We start from the raw sequence: 26,810 nt of genomic DNA on the forward strand, positions 1-26,810 counted from the left end.
TTCTGAGACAGGTTCGTGCGGCAGCGTGGATGATGCATAAATGACAGGGTATTCAACCTCTCACTGCTTTAATATCTATTATATTGTGGTGATACACATCTGTATACTAGTACTCTGGTTTGTTGTTATATATTATATTAATATTTGTATATAGCAGTTACATGTATGTATAATTTTCATCCAATTGAATATCATTCTATTCTACGATTCTAATAAAAGTGCAGTACAAGTGCATATGGTGGACATTCTTCTATAACATTTCGATTTCCTCAATAGATTGGATTTATGTAGACATTCATATTTTCCCACAAAACTTTCCTGTGGTATTCTTCCCCATCCGTTTACACAATTTTTCTGTGCGCTTCTATAGATTTTAATGCATATAAATATTTCTAACGACAAAATAGTTTCATGTTCTTATGGGTATTCATTGAAGAAATGAATTTATAACAAGCCATAAGAAATGTTATTTTGCACTCGATGGTATCCCGTATTTATACGATCGGTTACCAGTTAAAAACGATAGTCAAATCTCAATGGCAACAATACATCGGAATGCCCCCACGGTCATCACGATGTAATAATCAATATTCAAGTTATAATGTTTTGTGGCGTTCTGCAAAGATAAAAAAAAGATCTATTTTACACACACAAAAAATAGTAGTTTGCACACAGTAGATTGATTGGTTGATTTTTTTTCTCGAATGAGGTTGGAAGTGTCTGTAAATTAATACATCGGAGCTAGCTGCTACATGTTTGTGTGCCATCCATCTAAAATGTCGGACAACTACTCTCTCTCTCTCTCTCTCTCTCTCTCTCTCTCTCTCTCTCTCTCTCTCTCTCTCTCTCTCTCTCTCTCTCTCTCTCTCTCTCTCAAATTATGGTAAAAGAAAGTAAAAGAAAATATGGTAAAAGAAAGTAAAAGAAAAGTTTCAATTTCAATATACTAGTTTCATCACATGCCTATGTACCAGGCAATTCTGTTGGAGATTCGAGAAAATAAACTTCATTCTACCGCACTTTTATCGCTAGCTATACTGAAAGGTTTATGACATACGAGTATTTTTCTGATAAAACTTATTGTTAAATGAGTCGATGCGACAAAAAAATGATTGCACGTTTACTGAAATGTTCACGACTAAAGATACTACCTGGCTGAGAACGATAATTAAGAAGATCTCACTTTTGATCGCATTTTCTTTTTCAATGTATCTTGTTTTTGTAATGTGGGAGTGTTGTCATTACATGCATTAGTAGGTTATCGCTTTGTTATAGCTCCGGGGCCTTGTCTTTATGAAGTATCCGAGTTAAATATTTCGACATCTTATACCCTTGAAACAATTCAGATATATTTTTGAATGCATATTAAACGAGAACTTTATTTTTTATAGATCAGACCATTTCATGAAATTATGTTATGCAAGAAAAGTCGTATACAGTTTAACGTTATAATAACACGAACGTCAAATTACGATTACGAGGACATGTCATTGGACATCTTAGATCGTTTCGGATTTTCTACCTGCAACTCAAACAAAAGTACATATCATATCATTTTAAAGGAAATTATATGTATTTTCCATTCATATCAGTTAACAGGTGATGAAAATTTGAGATATAGTAGAATTTCGTTTGATAAAAAGCCTTTGAATTATTCTTTGTGTTATTTTGTCAATCAGGACGTATTATTTGACAAGGGAAAAATGACGATGTGTTTAAAAAATAAGACCACATTTATACATAATGATGACTTCAGATAGCTTCTTTGGGACATGTATAATTGTTCTAATATTATTAAAATCTAATTTTGTCCGTTATATTTTATGAAAAAGAAGACAGAAAGTTCTTTTACGAGTTGAGCAGCTAATTGGGACATTTTTTCTCTTTTTCATTTAAACTAGCTCTTATGGCGATCTTCCTTCTCTTACAGTTAAAAATGTCTATTACTTCATTTAACGTGAAATGTATACAATACAGTTGTAAAATTTTAAACCATTTTACTTACTAATGAATTCGAACTGGGATTTCAAAGACGCACATATTACAAAATTGCAACAGCGGGACACCCTTTAAATGTTGTTATAGGCATCGAAATGAGCAAAGTTTTTCATTAAGAAATATAGACAAAGCACAAAATCATCTATGTTATTGATTAGGATAAGAGCTTGCATTGGAATAACCCGCCTTCTAACCCATATTTCCAAAGTGACACAATATCGTGCGCGACGTCAACTACCTTTACCTACACACTCAATGCAATCGGCTGTAACGTTCCAAGCTTTAGATATTTAATCGTCAACAATCGAATTTAATAAGTCACCCTTGAATGTACTTTCTTGTGCATCACTCCACTTTAATTTCTCCCTGATACTTTTAAACAATTTTATTAAAAAATATTCTCATAAAATTATAGGACATTTTCACAGAAGTTTGACAACGATCTGAGAAAATATGATTGGTACGTAGAATTTTAAAGCGGACGATATTTTGTATTAATGAATTCTAATGAAAGTAATGATATGATATTCGCCCTACTGTGATCATTTGAAATTCGAACATGTGCATCAATGAGGCCCCTCATGGGGGGGGGGGGGGGTCCTAGTAATCACATAATCACCATTTTTTTGCCAATATAATCACATAATCATTAAATATTTGCTTATCTTTAGTAATCAAATAATCATAAACTAAAAATACAGTCCTAGGTAATCAAATAATCATGAAATATTTGGCTTAATAATCAAATAATCATTAAAAAAACGGCCAAGTAATCACATAATCAAAAACCCCATGAGGGCCCTCATCAATGCATTACTCAATTTTTAAATCTCCTCCCAGTTTCTTTATTATTATTTGTTTGTAATCCGATACATATACAATTTCTTCTTTAATAAAAAAAAAATCATTAAGAAACCTGATCTGCATGGCATTAGCATAGCTTAAGGTCCAACTTTAGTACTTTAGGTTCATAAAGCATTCATGGAGTAAATATGTTTTGTTCAAAGTCGGTGACATATTCATACACTGACATTGATTATATAATCGTGTTCATCTTGCATATTTAAAGCGCACGACCACGATATCTCAATATTGATGTAAAACATCCCTCCTTCAATGTGTGGATATTATCTGGGAAGAATTCCTAAATTCCTGGAAATCCAAATTTATGCAAATTTAAACCCTATCTAAATATATTGACTATATATGATAATGATGTAAAATTTAAATTAAAACTAAATCTGTGTATAATATGAACCCATATAATGTATCATGTGTATGTTCGTTAACGAGTTTAAGTTTTTTTTGTCAATTAAAATACCTTAGTTTCAAGATCCCGCTTTATTTGTGGGATTTGTTTCTTAGTTTTACCAGGTACGAGGGCCTGGACAAGAACTTGTCTATGAAATAAACAAAAAAATAACGTATATACCTTCAAATGAAGGTATCATATGAATATTAATTTATTTTTGTAAACATGGTAAGGGAGCTACCATATGATTTTTAAGGGGGGTGGGGGCTAGAATGAAAAATTTTGTCCTGCCTTTTTTTTAACTGTAATCTCTGTCCTGCCTTTTTATTTTTCATTCTGTTCGGTCCTGCCTTTTTTTTTTTAGTTTATCCTGCCTTTTTGTTTTACTCAAAACGCCTGTCCTGCCTATTTTTTTTTTAAATTTCATCCTACCCCCCCCCCCCCCCCCCCCCCTAAAAATCAAATGGTAGCTCCCTAAAGACAGGAACATTTACTGTTCCCAAGTAAAAAATAGAAAATTGTGATCGAAAGAAATAAATTAAAGAATACTGAGAGAAGATACTTCACAAAAAAATTAATAAATACAATACAATACAATATTTTATTAACGTCTCACCTTTTACAATAAAAGACTGAAAATATTGGGCTTATAATGCTCTAGCTTATATATAGACGAGAAAAATGGCATTAAAGAATCCATATTTAAATGATGGGTCCATACAGACCCACATATCATTGTGACAAATCTTTAAGTTAACTAGATTGTGCATGCATGTAGTGCAAATAAATTAATTAATGATGCATACATATATGCTGTATCAGAGAATATTTAAACGCCTAAAACTGAGATAAAGTTCAAGTGATGCATTTTACTTCCTTATCATACACCAAAGTGTATAGAATTTCCATAATTTATTTTTAGACAGAACGTGATATATTTTGTGTACAGATGATGCATTGAATTATGATTGACAGATTGTTCGCTTTCAAATCAATTAGCAAATGAGCATAAATTTGGATAAAGTGTCAAGAAATTTATAATTCTTTGATTTAATCAATAATAGTTTAATTAATAGTATGTTTATTCCCTTCCTAACACGTTGTTTTCATTGTTGCTAATGAGAAAGCATGAAAGCTTGATCACGTGACACAGGTGATTTCAATTTGACAGGTAGAAAAACAAGGACTTATATTCCGAGGATTTTTTTTCTTTAATTTAGGATATTAACGTTAAAAGTATGGCTAAAGTTGCTGACGAAGAAGAAGGAAAGAAGGAAAAACAAGGTTTGTTTATAAATAAAGCTATATATATGTAAAAATATAAGAAGGGGAATAACTCTGTACATTTAAAATAAATCTCCAGAGAATTCATGTCACTGGCAGAAATCCGATGAAAAAATGTGTGCAAAGTGTATGCCATACTATGTTATGATTTAAAAGTGTAGTCTATAGATTTGTAGAGAAATTGAATGTAAGGAATATTATGCATGTTACAATTCAAATTATACTCAAGTGTCGGTTCATTTGCATGTACATGATATGTTTCAACAATTTTTACATGCCATGCTTTGTGATAACACAGTCACTGTGATAGTCAACTAAATTTTGGCAATTAATAAAAAAATAACAACACACCAAAAAATACCTTATATATAGTGAAATAGAGGAATCACCCTTATACATTATATATTTTTACCAAGGCTATTTTCAATCCTATATTTATTCGTTTTAAAATTATTTAGATGACTGTACAATGTACTGGTTAACATTAATGTAACCATGCAAAACTTTTTTAAGAACATCATAGCTTTCACCTGAGATATCCATAACAATTAAAACTGGAATTTTCGGTACACCAATTATGACCGTGCAATATGCTATTTTTTTAATAGAAAAGCTGTTGTTATATATAATGTAAGTGTTTAAACGGAAAGTTTACAATTTAGGAGTTTAAACATCAGTAAACAACATAATTTAGATATATACATGTATATTTTGATAAGATTAAAAATATGTTTTTGAGCAATTTATTTTCTTATCAATTGCTTATAGTCAGTATAATGGTACATCAAGTTAACAAATTTCCAATGATCTTTCCCCTTTTATTTTGATTGCCTAATGAAAATGCAAAATGAACTATTTTAGAATTTTTATGATAACTCCATGAACTCTTAAACAACTAAGACACTGAGTTCACAGATTCTTTATAACTCTATGACTTATTTTTTTACAATCTTCATGTAAATGCAATTGGTTTCTATGTACCATATGAATGCATGTCTATAGTCTATATATATATTGTTACCGATACTATTTCAACCATTAAATTGTTTCTCCTCATGATTATGGACAGGTCACACTCAGTTTATAATTCAGTGGTGATTTCCAAAGCATAAAGAATCCCAAAATTTGAACACAGCATGATTGTTGCATAATATATAGTTTTCAAATATTTATGTCTATCCTGTTATGCCAATCCTGTAATGTTTATTATTATTAATGGTGGCAGTACCAGGATAGACAATTTTTGACGAGAACCTCTTCAAAAAGTTATAATTTCATATATTAATAAAATGTGTTCTCACTGAATAATGAAATGGTTTGTTTATTTAACCTCATTTAAAAGTTACAAAGTTTTTGCTTTATCTTCACAATTGAAATACAATGTTATAAATATCAATTTGAATTGGTAATAAGATAGATAAAACTTGTAACATGATAGACATGAAAGGTAACAGGATAGAACTTAATATGGTGATATATCATACGTTCCTGTTACCAAAAACAAAATAAAGGAAGACAATATGTGCCAGAATTACTTGATGATGGGTTTATTTAAGAAAGATCAGACAAAAATATTGAACAATTATGAATTGCTATCTTAGACAATGCATTGATGATGGTTTATTTTTACAAACTTTGAAAATATTTTTTTTTAAAGGGAATTTTCGATACAACAATAAAAGTTGACAAATAATCTTTCTCTATCCAGAATGAAAATATATATATACAAATTTTTGAAAACCACATAATTGGTCATGAAAATCAAGTTTAAAATTTATATTGAGAACTTTTCTAAATAGTCAAAAATTCTTTTTGAACATGGTAGTAGGAGAGACGAAAAGTGGTACAATTTGTATGAAGGGGGGGGGGACCTTGTCGGAATTTCAGGATTAACCCCTCTCTTGTATGACAGTACCATTAGTCTGCAATGTTTTTGTATATAGATATAGGAAGATGTGGTATGAGTGCCAATGAGACAACTCTCAATCCAAATAACAATTTATAAACGTATGTTGTTTTAGAAGCAATGCTTGTTTTGATTTGCTTATAATATGTATCAAGAGGGTTTGTTTAAACTAAAATCTTTTATTGTATTTTACAATTCCAAAATTCAACATTTTTTTTTAAATGACCCATACATCTATAATAATCTCTGATTTTTCATTGAGTAATTATACCCCCGCTTTAAAAAAGGGGGGTATACTGTTTTACCTCTGTCTGTCTGTCCGTCCGTCCATCAGTCCGTCAGTCCATCAGTCCGTCCGTCAGTCAGTCCGTCCCATGAAACTTTCGTCACATTTTTCTCAGGAACTACACATCCACCCTTTCTGTAATTTGGTATCAACATTTATATATGTCAGCCATACCGTGTGATGCGTTTTCAGATTCATCACTTGACAACTTCCTGTTTACCGAACACTTGTCTGATTTTACACATGATAGCCAAGTTGAAAATTTTCGTCACATTTTTCTCAGGAACTACAATACAAGGATTTCTGAAATTTGGTTTCAGGATTTATATAAGTCAGCTATACCGTGTGATGCGTTTTCAGATTCATCACTCGACAACTTCCTGTTTACCGAACACTTGTATGATTTTACACATGATAGCCAAGTTGAAAATTTTCGTCACATTTTTCTCAGGAACTACAATACAAGGATTTCTGAAATTTGGTTTCAGGATTTATATAAGTCAGCTATACCGTGTGATGCGTTTTCAGATTCATCACTCGACAACTTCCTGTTTACCGAACACTTGTATGATTTTACACATGATAACCAAGTTAAAAATTTTCGTCACATTTTTCTCAGCAACTACAATACAAGGATTTCTGAAATTTGGTTTCAGGATTTTTATTAGTCAGCTATACTGTGTGATGCGTTTTCAGATTCATCACTCGACAACTTCCTGTTTACCGAACACTTGTATGATTTTACACATGATAGCCAAGTTGAAAATTTTCGTCACATTTTTCTCAGGAACTACAATACAAGGATTTCTGAAATTTGGTTTCAGGATTTATATAAGTCAGCTATACCGTGTGATGCGTTTTCAGATTCATCACTCGACAACTTCCTGTTTACCGAACACTTGTATGATTTTACACATGATAACCAAGTTAAAAAAGGGGGGGTATACTGTTTTACCTCTGTCTGTCCGTCCGTCCGTCCATCAGTCCGTCAGTCCGTCAGTCCATCAGTCCGTCCGTCAGTCAGTCCGTCCCATGAAACTTTCGTCACATTTTTCTCAGGAACTACACATCCACCCTTTCTGTAATTTGGTATCAACATTTATATATGTCAGCCATACCGTGTGATGCGTTTTCAGATTCATCACTTGACAACTTCCTGTTTACCGAACACTTGTCTGATTTTACACATGATAGCCAAGTTGAAAATTTTCGTCACATTTTTCTCAGGAACTACAATACAAGGATTTCTGAAATTTGGTTTCAGGATTTATATAAGTCAGCTATACCGTGTGATGCGTTTTCAGATTCATCACTCGACAACTTCCTGTTTACCGAACACTTGTATGATTTTACACATGATAGCCAAGTTGAAAATTTTCGTCACATTTTTCTCAGGAACTACAATACAAGGATTTCTGAAATTTGGTTTCAGGATTTATATAAGTCAGCTATACCGTGTGATGCGTTTTCAGATTCATCACTCGACAACTTCCTGTTTACCGAACACTTGTATGATTTTACACATGATAACCAAGTTAAAAATTTTCGTCACATTTTTCTCAGAAACTACAATACAAGGATTTCTGAAATTTGGTTTCAGGATTTTTATAAGTCAGCTATACCGTGTGATGCGTTTTCAGATTCATCACTCGACAACTTCCTGTTTACCGAACACTTGTATGATTTTACACATGATAGCCAAGTTGAAAATTTTCGTCACATTTTTCTCAGGAACTACAATACAAGGATTTCTGAAATTTGGTTTCAGGATTTATATAAGTCAGCTATACCATGTGATGCGTTTTAAGATTCATCACTCGACAACTTCCTGTTTACCGAACACTTGTATGATTTTACACATGATAACCAAGTTGAAAATTTTCGTCACATTTTTCTCAGAAACTACAATACAAGGATTTCTGAAATTTGGTTTCAGGATTTTTATAAGTCAGCTATACCGTGTGATGCGTTTTCAGATTCATCACTCGACAACTTCCTGTTTACCGAATACTTGTATGATTTTACACATGATAACCAAGTTAAAAATTTTCGTCACATTTTTCTCAGGAACTACAATACAAGGATTTCTGAAATTTGGTTTCAGGATTTTTATAAGTCAGCTATACCGTGTGATGCGTTTTCAGATTCATCACTCGACAACTTCCTGTTTACCGAACACTTGCATATTTTTACACTATTAATATTATCCACTTGCGGCGGGGGTATCATCAGTGAGCAGTAGCTCGCAGTTTCACTTGTTTTGAAAGATGAGTCAGATGGGAACTACATGTACATTTGTGTACTTGAAAATATGTTTTGCTCATAATTGTGTTATTAATTTTACTATTATTAGAGAGTTGAGGGATTTTCTGCACTGATTTTTATTGTATGTTCTGTTGTATAGTTTTTTCAATGCAAATTGAGTGGAAAAAGGGGGTGGGGTTATTGTTACTTCATATAGTGTAATATATTCAATTAAATTGAATGATTATTTACAGAGGAGAAAAAAGAAGAATATAAAGGTATTTCAGTAGACATTTCTGTTTTAAAACTTTCAAAAAGCTTTGGTGATTCTGAATCGAGTATGATGTATGCTATACGTTGTACTTGTCTGCTTTGACTTAATGAGTGGCTAAATTCTTTTCTAACACCTGAGACTCTTGACCAAGTAAATACACCTTTCTAAAAAATTAGCAGGTTTATAACATATTTAACTTATAAATGTAGGGGTCATCAAGCCACCATCATGTATGTTTCAAATTTTGATTTGGTTAAAAAAAACAAAACACAAAGAACTTTATTTAATTAAACCTTGTTTAAAATTAACTGTTTTTTTATTTGTAAATACATGTACATGTAAACCTTGTTACTATTTCTTTATTTAAGTAAATACATGTACATGTAACATTAACGGTTAAAAACTAAACTGTTTTTAATATGATTAAAGTTACTCTTTATGAAATGACATACATTTACGTAACTTTTAAAGGCTATATTATTATATACTAAGTTTAATTCTTAAAACATCAACATTTATTTTCAAACAAGATCGTTGTTCTTTTTACTGACTAATCCCACATCCAATGTATTGGTACAATTAAATTCTTTGGATCCATCATATCATTTTATAATAGACAAAGAATGGGGAGAATATGGCATCATATATATAAAAAAATATACAGGCCCCACGTCAGGAACTGTTAAATTAGTTCATTTTACACTTATTATATTTTTTGTTTAGTTAAAAAAGTTAAAAACACAAAACACAAAATGATAAAATTATCAAGATATTAATTAGTTTAAAAAAACAAATTGTTCAGAAAACAACTTTTTCATTGGTCAAGTGTCGGTGGTAAACTTGATATTTCATAATAACAAGTAAAGGTAGCAACTTCCTTAATTTCTACTTTTCATTCTTATATCTCCATGTTCTCAGTGTGATTCTTGTATTTTATCTGTACACCTACGGTTGAAATCAATAATTATAGATTTGTTTATACAGTAGTTTTAGTTTTAAATGGATAAGGGACATACTAGAAGTTAAAAGAATAGATTTTTGTGTTTTTATTTCAGCTTATCTAGATCTCTGTAATGAAATTTCTTTAAATTATATTACCTGTATTTAATTTTTGAGGATTATCCAGAAGAACACATTGTTAATATCAAGTAAAAGTTATCAAATTAAAAGGATTTATATATATACATATGAAAAAATTACACATATTATGATAGAGTTACTTTAAGGCATACAGCTGTGTCTATAAAACAGAACACCTTTGTGATACTGAGGATGGGTGTTGTTCACCAGTTTATGCAGGTCATATGTGATATGGATATCGTATGTCGAAGAGTTTTTCTGAGAAGCTTGGATCTGGCTATTTTTAGAATTTTTTCAAAGAAATAAGATTCATGCTTGAAATATTTATAGCATAAAGTTTCTGGACACATCAAAATAATTTCATAAAATCTTTTGAATGAAATGAGTTCAATACTTCATGCATATTTTGTATTGTTCGTTATGTCATAAACATGTACAGTGCATTTAAAAATACCATTGTCATTTCTTTTTTATCTGATTTTATTATAATTCAGTACTGATGTCACTTAACCATACGGTTTTGGTTTTCACAATACAATCTATTGCCAGTTAGCTGTAATAGTCCATTTTCCAATAATCTACTTTTATCCAATAGACTTAGGTTTACAAATTAAAGGGAAATAACACAATGGTAGGAAAAACTGTATATATATTTGTCTATAAAAGTCTGTGAATGGACTATCAATTGTCAAATATTCTAGCAAGGTCCATTTTACCAAGAACATGTATATGAACATATCTTAAATTTGGACCTCTTTATGTCTTTTTATTTTTTGTGTTGTTGGGTAAATGTCTCGTTGATGTTTACTTGCCTGATGCAATCTCCTTATATTCATATATCAATAAATAACATGCAATATATTTTGAAGTGGCAAAGTGTAATGATTTATTTATGATATCTATTAAAATTTCAATGTTATCTTTGAATTCAGTGTTTTATGCATTATTTATGGAGTAATTGAAGACCTATATATGTCTCATGTGTGCATGAATATATTATACTGAAAAATAGTCAAAACAATAATAAGTGAAATTTTAGACAGAAGTGGATGAAAGTAGTCATTACAAAAATGTACAAATTAGATAAAGGAGGGTCTAAATGGAAGATCTTCTATTGAATAATTGGTGATGGGTTTTATTAGAAAGATCAGACAAAAATATTGAACATTATGAATTGCTGTCTTAGACAAACAAGACTTACATTGATGATGGTTTATTTTTACAAACTTTGAAAATATTTTTTTAAAGGGAATTTTCGATACAACAATTAAAGTTGACAAATAATCTTTCTCTACCCAGAATGAAAATTTATATACAAGTTTTTGAAAACCACATAATTGGTCATGAAAATCAAGTTTAAAATTTATATTGAGAACTTTTCTACATAGTCAAAAATTCTTTTTGAACATGGTAGCAGGAGAGAAAAAATACAGCCCTACAATGTACCTATCGAAAAGTGGTACAATTATTATATATATTTTTGTATGAGGGGGGGGTACCTTTTCGGGATGTGGAAATTTCAGGATTAACCCCCCTCTTGTATGACATTATTAGTAAATACATGTAAGGTACATGTAAGCCTTGTTTAAAATTTACTGTTTCTTTATTAGTAAATACATGTACATGTAACAAAGGTTAAAAACTAAACTGTTTTTAATATGATTAAAGTTACAGACATAAATTTACGAAACTTTTAAAGACTATTATATACTAAGTTTAATTCTTAAATCATCTACATTTATTTTCCACTAAAAAGAATCTTAAAGGTGTTCTCTCAAGGACCTTTACTTTTATAAATGTGGTGCTATAATTTTAGGGAAATAGTTCTTTTTCAAATTGTTTTACAAATGTATTAAAAAATATTATGGAGTAAAAAACTGCCTAACTTAATTTAAGATTGTCAATGTAATGAAAATTTTATTATACTTATAGATTTCTGGTTCTTAAACATTTTGATTAAATTTAGATATTCTGTAATTCAATTTTGAGTTATCCCCTCTGCCCCCTTTTTTGGAGGTTGATTTGTCTTATTTGACTGACCAAATAAAAGCATGCCGCATCAAACAAAGTCTGATAAGAGATCATCACAAGATCATTTTTCTTTTTTAACTGACAAATCCCACATCCAATGTATTGGTACATATTATCTTTGGATCCATCCAATCATTTTATAATAGCCAATAAGTTCATTTTACACTTATTTTATGTTTAAATAAAAAAAAAGTTGAAAAAAACCAATATATTAAAATTATCAAGAAAAGTTTAAATTTTTTTGTTTTGAAAACAACTTTTTCATTGGTCAAGTGTCTGTGGTAAACTTGATATTTCATAATAACAAGTATAGGTAGCAACTTCTTTAATTTCTACTTTCATTCTTATTTCCCAGTGTGTTTTTCTGGTGTTTTACATTGTATATATCTACACGTATGGTTGAAATCAATAATTATAGATTTGTTTATACAGTAGTTTTAGTTTTAAATGGATAAGGGACAATTGCTAGAAGATAAAAGAATAGATTTTTGGGTTTATTTCAGCTTATCTAGATCTCTGTTATGAAATTTTGTTAAATTTATGTTACCTGTATTTAATTTTTGAGATTTTTCCAGAAGAATTAAGTAAAAGTTATTAAATTAAAAGGATTTTTACATAAGTACAATAAATGTACAAATATGATGAGAGAGTTACTTTAAAGCATACACCGTGTCTATAAAACAGAAGTTACACCTTTGTGATACTGAGGATGGGTGTTGTTCACCAGTTTATGCAGGTCATATCTGATATGGATATTGTATGTCTTAGTGTTTTTCTGAGAACTGGGATCTAGCTATTTTTAGAATTTTACTATAGGAAATATTTAATTTTCAAAGAAATAAGATTCATGCTTGAAATAATTATAGTATAAAGTTTCTGGATACATCAAAATAATTTCATAAAATCTTCTGAATAAAATGAGTTCATGTATATTTTGCATTGTTCCTCATGTCATATACAAAAATTCCTATCGAAATTGGTAGATGGCAAAACATTCAGAGAGAAAATCGTATTTGTACTTTGTGCAATTCCGGTGACATTGGCGACAAGTTCCATTATATTTTAGAATGCTCGGCAATAGACGATAGAAGACAACTGCTACTAAAGCATCATTTTATAAACAGACCAAATATTTTAAAATTTCAAGGTCTAATGAATAGTAGCAACCCGTCTGAACTAAACAATCTGTGCAAGTTTATAAGAATTATTATTAAATGCCTAGAATCTCCTGGGTAATCAATTAATTATGTCTCTATTTTACATTTGTATTTAAAATTTATACTATGTTAATTTATTTGTATATGTCTCTGAACCATTGTACTTTGGTTTATGAGAATAAAGATATATATATATACTGTGTACTGTGCATTTAAAAATACCATTGTCATTTTCTTTTTATCTGATTTTATTATAGTTTAGGACTAGATGGTCACTTACATATATGGTTTTGCTTTTCACAATTACACAATCTTTTGCCTGTTAGCTGTTATAGTCCATTAATCGCATTATCCGATAATCTGCTTCCTTCCAATTTAAAGGTTTACAAAGGGAAATAATGTTAAGGATGTTCGCTACTTTGTTTAAAAATAACAAGCTTTAAAAAAGACTGTTATAAATTGAAAGTATATAAATAAAGAAACTAATAAAGCAGAAAAATGGAGGGTCCGTGTGCTGGTTTTTGAGATATAAGCCGTTGAAAATTTGGTGGGAAATAATTCTCTCTAGATTTTTCTTTCACTTAACATTGGCACCTTTTTTGTTTAAAAAAACTATGAAAAAATAACAAGGATTTCATAACATTTTGAAATATGGCTTTTTAAATCATATGTAATAAAAATATGAAAAGAAAAGTAGGGGTTAGTGGGCAATTTTTTTTAATGTTAATACGTGGATAAAACCAGAGGATTCCGAAAATCTGCCAAAAATTCAAAAAGTAGAGGAGCAAACATCCTTAATACAAATATAGGAAAAACTGTATATTTGTCGACAAAACGTCACAAAAGTCTGTGAATGGACTATCAATAGTCAAATATTCTAACAAGTAGATATAGGAAGGTCCATTTTTATCAAGTATATGAACATATCTTAAATTTGGTCCTATTGATGTCTTGTTATTTTTTGAAAATGTCCCATTGCAGTGGCGGATCCAGTCATTTTAAAAAGGGGGGTTTCACCCCTCCCCCCCTGAATCTGCCACTGCATTGATGAATACTTGCCATGGAATCTCCTTATATTCATATAGCAATATAACTAACATGCTATATATATTCAAGTGGCCATTAGTGTATGGTTTATTTATGTTATCTTTTTTCAGACTATTCAAATTTCAATGGTATCTTTGAATTCAGTGTTTTATGCATTATTTATCTAGTAATTGTAGACCTATATATGTATGTGCCATGTGTGCATGAATATATTAAACTGAAATATAGTCAAAACAATAAAAAGTGAAATTTAAGACAGAAGTAGATGAAAGTAGTCATTACAAATTAGATAAAGGAGGGTCTAAATGGAAGACCTTCTATTGAGTATTGTATATTAAATATTAATTTTTCTCATCTGTTTCCTACCAAAGTTATGAGAGTTTATGTTGTTTCGAAGCCTCCACCATAGCAGGGGAGGCATTAAGTTTTATTCTTGTCCGTCTGTACATCGGTCTGTCTGTACATACATTGGTACATCACAAAGTTGGTTTGGTTCTCTAACTTTAGTTTGCCTCAACCAAATGCTATGAAACTTACACACAATGTTTATTTACAGATTCAAAGTCCAATTTTGGTGGTGTAACTTTAACTGTTGTAGAGTTATGCCCATTTACAAATGGAAAAAATGGCTGATTTTTTAAAAAATTTTGTTACCATTCTCTAACTTAAGTTTTCCTGAACCAAATTTTATGAAACTTATACACAATACTCATAACTATGTGCACAAAACACAGACCAAGTACAAACTTGAGTAAGCGTCACTTTTACTAATCATTATAGTTATGTCTCTAAGAAAATTATAATTTTATATGAATCTGCAAGTGGGGGCATCATCTCTGTCCCATGGACATATTTCCCATTTATTTTTTTATGGCTTTTAATTATTTTTGTTGTGGGGTTGCTGTTTCACTGACAATTAATCCAATAATTCATACCATCATTTACATAGAAATCTGGTGGCTTTCATGAGTATGAATATCAAACAAAACATGGATCTTACATTAGAAGTTTTTGTCAATTGAAATGTAAGAATAGAAGTATTAAACAGGTGGGAACCAGATAATATATTGTAACTTAGATTGTTTTTATTTACTGTCAAATGCAACTGACATTGGAGATTTTAATACTCAGATTATTGATAGTTTCATTTGCAATTCTTTTTTCTTGTAAAATGGAAATTTCATTGATTTGCGAAAGGTGTGTGGGTAAGGTTTGAAAAAAGAAGCTTTCAATTTATATTTATAAGTCTGTATAAGTATTGACTTTTACCTAGCTATCTAGTTGATTTACTAGTAATTCAATAAGAGTCTATTCTTTTAAAATCCCCTAAGGTTTGCCTTTTTCATTGCTTTGCACTGATCGATCCGGTTCATTGTTTCATATGATGAATGGTTTTATCGGGTCTGTTGCTGTTAATTATTTTTCCTAGTACTTGTTTTTATCACCTTGATCAGTCTACTCTTCTAAAATTCTTTTGTGAGGTCAGACTTTTTTTACCTGACCATAATAACTTTGATATGGTCTTTTATCAATGAAGTCATAATGTTTGAGCTCATAAGACTTCAGTAAGCTAAACAAAGAAAAAGAGTTGATTAAAGACATGAAAATTGCACCAATAAAATGCAAAAAATTAGATTATCTGATTTTTAATGCATAATTATTGCAGAATATCAATATCCTAGTAACCTAGTTCTTTTATTATTCAGCAATTGTTATTGATTTTGTGGATAACACTGGATATGGGGAATTTATAATTTAATATTTCAACGTGTGTGATTTATCTGAAGGTAATTGTAAACAGATTTTGGATACCCCACATAATCTTATATCAATATGATGATACAATTTTGCCTTAAAAAAAATGGTACTTATGGAAATAGGTCAATTCACAATACCGATAATTAGTTCCTTTCTAATCTTTCTATTAAAAAAAATTAAACATGTTTGTTCTTGTTTTCCATTTGGCTTTTAGAATATCTGTGAGTGAGATTTTAGATGACTTGATATATTACTTAAATGCTTTGATAAGTTTCTTAATGCAACTTTTGAAATCAAAATGGTTGTCTGAAGTTAAACTTGATATTCAGGTTTCGTTTTTGCTAACTTTTGCTGTTACATTGCTGTCTTTTATGTTCAACACATGTTTCCTTCTGTTCAACACATGTTTCCTTCTGTTCAGCACATGCTTCCTTCTGTTCATTTTAGGTAGAAATTCAAAACAAAGTATGTAAAATAAATGGATTTTCAGTGCAGTCATTGTTTTATCTTTTCTGTTGTTTATATTGGTGTGCTTATTGCTGATCATCCAAGGAGTAAAATGAAACTTTTTCATCCATTCCTTACTTTCTAAGGGAAAAAAAATATACAATGTACACTTAGTATTTCACCTCTCAGCAGCAAATTTAATTTCATTTGTTTTTAAAACAAATTTGGAGAAATGATATAAACTAGTATATTTTATGAAAGAAATTACCTACAATATTGTACACTAGTATTTCACCTCTCAGCAGCAAATTTAATTTTATTTGTATTTTAAACAAATTTTAAGAAAATGATAGCTAGCTAAACCACTAGTATTTTATGAAAGATAGAAAAGTTATTTGATTTAACAATTGAAAACCATTATCCCCTTATATTATGTCAGCCTAGTGACTTTGAAATGAATTATCAACAATAAAAGAATTTTAAATTTAAAATGGTTATTTTAGCACCTTTCGGGCATTTAAACTTGGCATGATCAATGACTGATCAATACATTTTATTGTAACTGAAGGAACAATAAAAACATCCATCTATCAGTGACAATAAAAAGGAAAGTCCCAAGAGGTTATATATATATTAAAAATCAAATTGACATATTTTTTTAATGGCTTTATTTTACATTGACTTACATGTACTAGTATACTCCATATATATACATTATATATAACAAAGTCAGGAGACTCTGGCCTTTGCTAGTCTTGTATTTTTTTTTAAATTTTGGTTCCTTTAAATGTTTTGGAGTTTAGTATGACGTCCATTTTCACTGAATTAGTACTCATTTTTATTTAGGGGCCAGCTGATCATGAGGTCAACCTCCGGTTGTGGGATTTTCTCGCAGGCTTGAAGATCCATTGGTGGCCTTTGTCTGTTATCTACATTTTGGTCAGGTTGCATGTTGTCTCTTTGACATATTCCCTATTTCCATTCTTAATTGTATACCCTTGATAAAAATAAGTAGTTATAATATGATTGCCAATGAAACATTATAATATCCATTAAAGTATAATTTCAAGTTTATAACACATGCTATACAGGGCCTCCAATAATGAGCAAAACCCACACCATTAGTTTAAGTAATAAAAGGCTATGGGATGACATATTTAGAAACAACTACAAATTAGAATACCCCTGCAGTGCCTGATTTATGAAAAAAAAACAATTTTTGTAGACAGCAACTAACAACAACCTCTGGATCACAAGCTGGATCCTTGCTTGTGACCGGTCCATTACAGACATAACATGATATAAATACAAAGTTTTTAAGAATATCTTTACGGTTATTACATAAAAAAAAAATTTTGTTCTAAAGTTAAATTAAAGTATTGGCATTTTGTCTTTTAAATTTTTCATCAAATTGCTTTAAAGACAAAAACCATTTCATATTTATAAAGAATATCATGTTTATTGTAATACAGATTTACAAACTTTAAATAACACCAGACTTTTTATATACTTTTTTAACAATGATTCAGTTTTACTTTTAAATTCAAGGTTATATTACAAGTAGTTAAAAATAGGATAATTGCATCTTGAACTCAAGTGCATAAATTTTCAACAAATATTTAAACTACCATAATTTACATACGTCAAGTTTATGTATAAGAAAGATATTTATACTGTTTCAAGATATTTGGAATTACACAAATGACTGGTTCACAGACAAAGAATTTAAAGGACTTCCTGTATTTATAAAAGAGATATTTGATACTTATAGTTCACCTCTATTATTAAACCCAAAACAGTTCCATGAAAATTAACATATGAAAATAGATAGAATAACTAGTGAAATTTAACTGTGCTAAAGTTAAATCACAATAGAAAAGAGCTCTTTGAATTTAGAGATCATGTAATATATTGGGTAATTTAGACCAACCGCAATTTAAATCATAATTTAAAAAAACAAAACTTTCTCTAATTCTATTAAACGAAATTGGATAAATGTTTGTTACTTGAATTGTGAAATATGAACAGCTTTTAAAATCAACGATTAAAACTTAAAAATAATTAATCACATTGCAATGAATTTGGTATTAAATGAAATGGTTCTTACATCTGTGTTTTTGTTTATTTCAGATTCATTAATTGTTTTAACATTATAATTTCAAAGCTAATATGAATCATCTTGACATTATTTTAATTAAATAAATAAAGATATATTGTCACAGTTTAAAAAAAAAACTGGTTTATTTTATAAGGGTTGGCTCCAACATCTCAAATCTGACCTTCAACTTTGGAGGTTTAAGGCAGGTTTGGCTGGCGACCTGGTGACTTGACAAGTCGTCTCATTTGACCTTTTAAAATGTTGAAAATCTAGTAACTTACACCCAGTTTACAATAACCTTGACAAATCTCAATACTAGTCTTGTTTGTAGTCTGCTCGACTGTCTTCTCTACTACCTGATTGTCCATTATTGTCCTTTGTATATACTCCAATGAATTCTTTAGAAATTTATTTAGTAATGCTTCGAATACCGGGAAATTAGTTTGTTTGGCGTATATAGCTCATCAATTACTTGATTACTTTTTGTTGCCTAATCTTGTGTGCTAATGGATCACATGTGACTCTGAAGGCAAGTTTGAGTTGTATTTTTTATTTGAATTGTTTCACATTTTGTCATGTCGGGTCCCTTCTGACTGACTACAATGTATCTGGTTTGCTAATAATAGTGTAGACCATATGATTACTTATAGTTGTTGTAACTACCTTTATTTTGGCTCTGTATGTTATGGGACCATCACATATTCTGAGGAGAGGTGCATAATTGTGCAAATTAATAGTGTGGCCAGGTGAAGACTTAAAAATAAATAACCTCACCCAAACAGAATGAAATTTTATATATTTTACCCAACGCAATGTAGAAAAAAAGTTTACAAAAGTAAAAATAAATGTTTGCACGTCAAAATCATACACAGTTGAAAATTAATTTCCCTCAGAAAAAAATCCACCTTCCTCTTAAAGTAGCAACTGGTTGTTAACTTAATTGAATATATAAGTAAACCATAATTGGAAGGACAACAAATGGAAGTTTTTAACGACCTTGACTGGCTATACATCCCTTGCACGGTCGGACACATTGGAAGGACAACAGTTTTTCTAATCCATGAAAGATACCATACATACTGCAGTACCGGTATGTAAAAAAACCCGACAACGACGAATGACGAACGGTAGATAATAAACTATATTATGCTATTTTCAAAATTCAAGAGTACAGACTTTCAAATGGACTAACTTATTCTAATTTCCATCGATAGGGAGTTTTCATCTAGAAATAGACTTAGATGCATGTTTTTTTAAATTGTTAGTTGTTAGTGGCTTTGAACTAGCATTAAGTAACTGCGAGTTCTCACAGATCTGTACCTAGTGTCATTTTGTCGATAAGATATACAAGTACCCGGCCACTTTCACTCTGTGTAGTATTTCTGTTTGTATCCATCTGATGAGTTGATATAAAAAAGAAGATGTGGTATGATTGCCAATGAGACAAGGTCTAGCTGTCCACAAAAGACCAAAATGACACAGACATCTGACATTAGGTGAATACTACTATGCCCAAACCAGTAATATAAAATAAAATTTAGTTCAAGGCTATTTATAATATAACAATTACTTATCAACCCATTGACGAGTTTATATGGTCAAGTTAACTTAAATTATCTGGTATTCGAAGCGTTACTAAATAAATTTCTGAAGAACTCATTGGGATACAAAGAACAATAAAAGCCAATCAAGTAGTATAGAAGACAGTCAAGCAGAGTACAAACAAGACTCAGTAGTGAGATTTGTCAAGGTTACTGTAAATTGGGTGTAATACCTTATAAGTGACCAGTGAGACAATTTTATATGTGACCTTGTGACCTAAGGGATATCCTTCTGGAGACCCTGTACGAAAAAATCCAGGCGTCTTTTACACGGATTCCAGGCGGATATTTTAGAGGGAATCCGTTTAAAGTCCACTTTTACACGAATAATCTTTCTTACATGGATTCCAGGCGGGTTACGGGCGGAATAGAGCCGAAATATGCAAATTTATCCGCCTGTCTTAGGAGGAAAAATTTCCGTCTAATTAAAAGGAAAAATGTTTTTCTCAAAAATATATCCGCCTAAAGAGACGGAAAATATATCCGCCTTAAGAGACGGAAAATATATCCGCCTAATGAAACGGAAAATATATCCGCCTTCGAAAAAAAATCCGCCTTAGAATATGAAAAAAAATCTGCCTTAAGAATATGAAAAAATTCTGTCTTCAATGAAAGAATTTTTTCATTCCAAAGATTCAGGTTTTTACCACTGCCATGCCTTCTTGCGAAGAAAAACTAGGCCTTCATACAATAAAATGCAAAAAATGTTATCAAACTTGATCGAATTTATTTAAGCAACTACAAATTACTATACATGTATGTATAATTTTGACATTTTTAGTTCTTCACAATTTCTTCATTTTCAGTTATTAGTCATATTTTTAAGGGTTTTTCAGTGTTCTTTGAATATAAATTATTATCACAAGTTCCTGAATTTATTTCGTGCATAACTGATTTGCTCTGTAACAGCATCATTGATATGACCATCTTGCATGGATCTGTTGTGTTTTGTGCACCAAGCAGTAACATAACCTGAAAAAAAAGAGGACATAAATTAAAATTACCATGCATTATTGGTTTAACTAAAAGGAATTTGACAAATTTCTCTATGTTATACAGGTAAATTGTGAGCTGCCTAAGTTGGTGGGGTTTTCCTTCATTTTGACATATTGACCTGAATTTACTATTTTTAACATATATCATTCAATATACATATTACAACAGAAACATCTAAAACTTGAAATTATAAGATTAAACTATGAAAAATAAGATGTTAAGCATGTTTTAAAGAGTAATTATATTTTAAGAAAAAAATCCTTGTAAAATCAAGGGCAGATAATTATAATGAATTTACTATGACCTGTTTTGGGGATTTTCTCAATAAAATATGCTAATTTTAAAGATATATATCATGTTTATATCAAAAAAATATTACAGATGGTTTTACAACTTTTGATTTTTTTCAAATTTGTTAAAAGTCCAATATGTGCAAAAGTTACTTAAAAAGCATTCATAAGGATTTCTTTCATATAAAACTACTTACTCCAAGTCTGATTGAATGTGTCCATTCTTCAGTCCTATCAGAAAACAATTTTCTGCAAATTGTTTCACCAGTTCTGAAATATAAAAAAAAATTGTCTTATTACAATTAAACAAAATAATTATTACATATACTGTGCATGAAGTGTATAGGTTATTCTTTACTTTGATTAGTACATGTAGTATTGGTCTTTTATTTTACTTTAACATCATAGGCCCGCATTTACATGTACAAAATGTTTGTCTTGCCATTTTAAAAATCTTAAATTTGATCCATAATCATGATAGTTGAGTACATATGTACTAAATTTTAAAAGATAACACTATGATTTTTCGGAATAGATGTCTATTATATATATTTAATTATTACAGTCATACAACAGATCTCCAATTTTACCAAAACTTAACTATCAAATAATATCATATAAAAGAGATTGTCTTAAAGATATAAGTCTTGTGTCATACACAAATACCACAGTAATTATGAACATGATGTAATTATGCAAAAATTGAATGGTCTTATATAGTTATTTTCTTGATCCTACATGGTACTTATATATATATATGTCACAAGTTATTTGAAGGAAATAGCAGTTTCATAATATTCAAAAAGGTTGAAATACTTATATTCATAATTTCAACTTACCAGAAGATTCAATCCAAAATATATGAAAACATCAATCTTCACAAATCCAATAGTCATGTCATCAGAAGAATATATACATTTGCACTTTTTAATGTTAATAGAATACTTTGGCTCTTTTTAGTCCACAACTCTACATCCATGGTAAAATTCATATTTTGGTCAAGATAAATATTTAAGACATCTTTTCTTGTAATGTCTGCAAGTTCAAATTTTGAATCTGACCTGAGTGTTGGGGTTATTTTGGGAGTTGTTTGATTCCTTGAAATGTTTCCCTAATCATTATACTATTAATTACCTAAATCTTAAATATTTGATTTATAATAATAAATAAATAATATTCACCAATTTTTATCTATTATTTTTATATTTTGGACTGTAGCAATTTAAGAGAAACGTACAAAGCAATGTGGTCTCCTTCATAAGGCCCCAACTCTTGAGTGTGTACATATCATTTCCTGTCCATTTCACAGAGGCAAATGGAAAACAGATGGGGGACCTACATAACATTTCTATCACTAACTGATAAGAAAGAGACTGCATGGAAATACTATTTGTGTATTATCATGATTATTACTTAATTAAATAGAGATACACTTAATAATTAATTGTACTTGAAAATAAATTAATTTAACCTGCAATTCCTATGTTGGAAAATTCAAAAACAAGTTATTGTTATCACTGTTAGTGAAATAAGTATATATATTCTAGTCACTTTTTATATGTTTAAATGTATATAAATAGCAACACATAACATACCTAACAATGCTATCACAATTTGAATTTAATTGAATTTAATATGCCATCTTTAAGACTCTTTAAATATAAAAATATTAAATATGTTGGATTTCAGGGGGGTACAAATACTGGCTTTATGGCCCAAATAATCACCATGCATGCACTCTCTCATCAGTAATGATACATTTTCATTTGAAAAAAAAAATTGAAAGAACAATTCTGCCTCAAAAGTTAGAAAAAATTTCTAAGTACAATTCCCGCCTGATAAATTTGAACAAACTCTTTTAAGTCCAATTTCCTCCTAACAAACTTGAACAAATAAACTAAGTCCAGCATTCCGTGGCGTCTATGATATTTCTTTTACTAAAGAAATCCTGTTAACTCAACAGGAAAGTAGTAAATATTTCGCCTAAGGTCTTTGATACTTCAGGCAGATTTTTTTCAATATTCCATGTCCGCCTTAATTCCGTCTATAAGTCTTAATTTTTAGGTGGATTCCGCCTGGGTTCCTGCTATTTTTAAGCGGAATCCTCCTAATATTCTCATACGGGACCCAAAGAGGTAAAAGTAAACAGATGTTTACATGTCATTTTGTATAATGGCACATTTTTGAGTAGTTAATTGTATGAAAAAGACAACATTATTTCCAAACCAAAATATACAGATGCAGTATGATGTCATAATAAAATATTAGTAGAAATTTAAATGCATTTTAAGCATTGACTTCAATACTTACAACTAACAACTAAACAGTTACAGCACATCATTAGGTGTATGATCAACTGTAAAAAATCACTTCTGTTGGTGGTAAATAAATGATACTTGGTGAAAACAGGTGATTTCTGGTGATTGATGGCATTATCAGTATTTGAAGTCAATTAATTAATGAATAACATAAAGAGATTGTATGGTAACTATGGTTGCCATTGAAATAACTACCAGAGACCAAATGACATTTATATACATGATTATGTTCATTGAGATACACCAGCTCAAATCATCCACAATCACCTGAATTCACTGTGTAAATTGAAAAAAAAAAATTATCATTGACACCTTGTGTGAACTGTAGTGATAGCTTCAAACATTTCAGAAAAAAAGAAAGCATGGAATGAACCAGAGCATCAAGGTAGACAACTCTTGGGTGTCTTGTGTGCTGTATGAATTATCTCCCTTTGTAAAACTGTCTTTCACACTATAACAAATGTATTCACAGTTATAAAAATAATTAATGTATTAACTGTCTAAAAAGTTCACATTAAGGGCTGAATGTTGAGTTTTTTGGCAACCATCAGAAGAAATTTAATATTAAAAGGTTCACGGATTCCATTTCTAGCTCTTTTTTTTTTAAATTATGTTCAAACTCCTCTCTTTGAGATATGTCCTCATGTGCTGTAAATATACTGCAATTTATTTACATTTGATCCTTAACTTTCATAAGTAGAAAAAAGTGAATACAAATTATTGAGAATATATAAATTTTGGAGCAATCTCTCATCTATCATCATCAATTTGTTTGTTTATAAGAAAGGGACTGAAAAAAGTATCAACCCAAATGACTTTGTTAAAGGTTCTCTTTTCAAAATCAGACCAAACAATCTCTTGAAGCAATTTTTACAGTAACAAAATCTACAGTTAAATTTATCCTAGACTGCATGGATGCATGGATTTTCAGATAAACATTAAATAAGTGAACACATCAAATTAGAACAAGAAATGTGAATAAAATTGAGAATGGAGATGGGGAATGTTCCAAAGAGACAACAACCCGACCATAGAAAAAAACAACAGCAGAAGGTCACCAACAGGTCTTCAATGTAGTGAGAAATTTCGCACCCGGAGGCGAATCCTTCAACTGGCCCCTAAACAAATATATACTAGTTCAGTGATAATGAACGCCATACTAATTTCCAAATTGTACACAAGAAACTAAAATTAAAATAATAATGCATGTATCTGAAGCATGGACCTTGACATCAACACATATCTTAGTAAATCAATAGTTCTGTTTTGTCTGAAGTTTTTCATAGATTCAGTTTGACCACATGTTCACACACTTTAACTCACAGTCACAAAACTAAAGTACTCTAATATATGTGTTCAGGTCTAAAATCATAAATAAAATGTGTTTGTTTAATGGCATTTTATTATTTTAAATATTGTATTATTAACTGAAATATTTATGATATTGTTTAATATTTAATATCATAAACTTTTGTTAGGTACAGAATAACAACTAGTCTCATTTAATGTTTGCTAGAAAAACTCATATGATTTTTTATGATAGAGATATATTATTGCATAATTTTATCATGATATATTATTCATTTATGAAGTAATTTCTTATTTTTATTATTACATGGACAACTATATTTTTTCATTATTACATTTAAGTAAACATATAATGCTTTTCCCAATCTTAAATAAATTGAGAGTCATAGTTTTTCACCAATGATATATATTCTCCATATTTCTATAGCTCAATAAACAATATGATATTGATATTGATTTTGAAGTATATTGTTTACTTCTTTACATGTGATAAACTAGATCAATGAACAATGCTATTGATTTGAAGTACATGTATATTGTTTTCTTTTTACAGGTGAAAAACGTCAGTATGATCCAAATTTCAAAGGACCAATAAAGAACAGGTAAAGCACACTCCTTTTCAATCCTAATCTGGTTCGATTTAATATTACAAGTACTTGTATCAGGATTTACCTTAATTTTGACCTCACATAAATTTATTATCCAAAATGCCATACATATATAAGTAGTCAAATATGTTAAATGGATTTTGTCTACTTGGGAGTTTAAAGTACCATTTTCGCACAATCGGTGAAATGAGCTATAGAATTTATATTGATTTATTTAGATTAAATTTTTAAAGATTATTAAACAATGTCCATTCTAAAATTGATGTGTAATAATGACAACATAAACAATTTGGCATTCATGAGTATAACACCAGAGACATATAATACATGTCTGGTAACACATATTAGCATTTTCCAAGTAAAACAATTGTTTATTTTTAAGTGTATAGTAATATTATTAATATAATTGCTGCAGAGAATCATTAAATTTCATGGGCATTAATTTTTATGGAAAGATAAAATTTATTTATTGGATTTACTTGATTTTGTCAAATAGTTTGACAAGATCTGAACATAACTTGTATATTGTTGTAAAGACACTTAAATTTTTGGATTGTCTTTTAATACCCAAGAAATCCATAAAAGTTTAATGCCCACAAATAAAACTAAATCCATAGAATCTGCATTAAATCTTGTATTGATTATCATTAATTATCAGATATACAATAATTAATGTATTCTTTTAAATCTGACATGTCTTTTCTCATTTTAACAAAAACAAAAACTCAAATCCAAATGAAAAAGAGAATGGAAATGGAGAAGTGTCAAAGAGACAACAACCGGACCAAAAGGAAAAAAACAACTGAAAGCCACCAATGGGTTTTCAA

At 29.9% G+C, this 26,810-nt stretch overlaps 1 protein-coding gene and 1 long non-coding RNA gene across 5 annotated transcripts in view; one reads left to right on the forward strand and one right to left on the reverse strand.

Annotated features, from left to right (window-relative positions):
- Window positions 1–4,132: 4,132 nt before the first annotated feature.
- The window catches only part of LOC139512102 (choline transporter-like protein 2), a 49,638-nt gene continuing 26,960 nt past the window's right edge, over window positions 4,133–26,810 (forward strand). Inside the window, exons 1-4 of one of the 4 annotated variants that reach the window (XM_071299487.1) lie at window positions 4,177–4,534; window positions 9,225–9,248; window positions 24,417–24,452; window positions 25,929–25,977. In XM_071299487.1, the coding sequence (XP_071155588.1) occupies window positions 4,489–4,534; window positions 9,225–9,248; window positions 24,417–24,452; window positions 25,929–25,977 (155 nt within the window). In that variant the 5' untranslated portion in view covers window positions 4,177–4,488. Of the gene's footprint in view, window positions 4,535–9,224; window positions 9,249–24,416; window positions 24,453–25,928; window positions 25,978–26,810 lie in introns of all 4 variants that reach the window. The other 3 variants (XM_071299489.1, XM_071299488.1, XM_071299491.1) reach the window with 3 other exon arrangements.
- On the reverse strand, window positions 21,169–22,220 carry LOC139510556 (uncharacterized). The gene is made up of 2 exons (XR_011661911.1): window positions 21,947–22,220; window positions 21,169–21,435 (listed from the first exon to the last, which is right to left on the reverse strand). It is a non-coding gene; the product is annotated as an uncharacterized lncRNA (long non-coding RNA).

Source organism: Mytilus edulis, chromosome 2 (genome assembly GCF_963676685.1).
Source record: "Mytilus edulis chromosome 2, xbMytEdul2.2, whole genome shotgun sequence".
Classification (NCBI taxonomy): domain Eukaryota; kingdom Metazoa; phylum Mollusca; class Bivalvia; order Mytilida; family Mytilidae; genus Mytilus; species Mytilus edulis.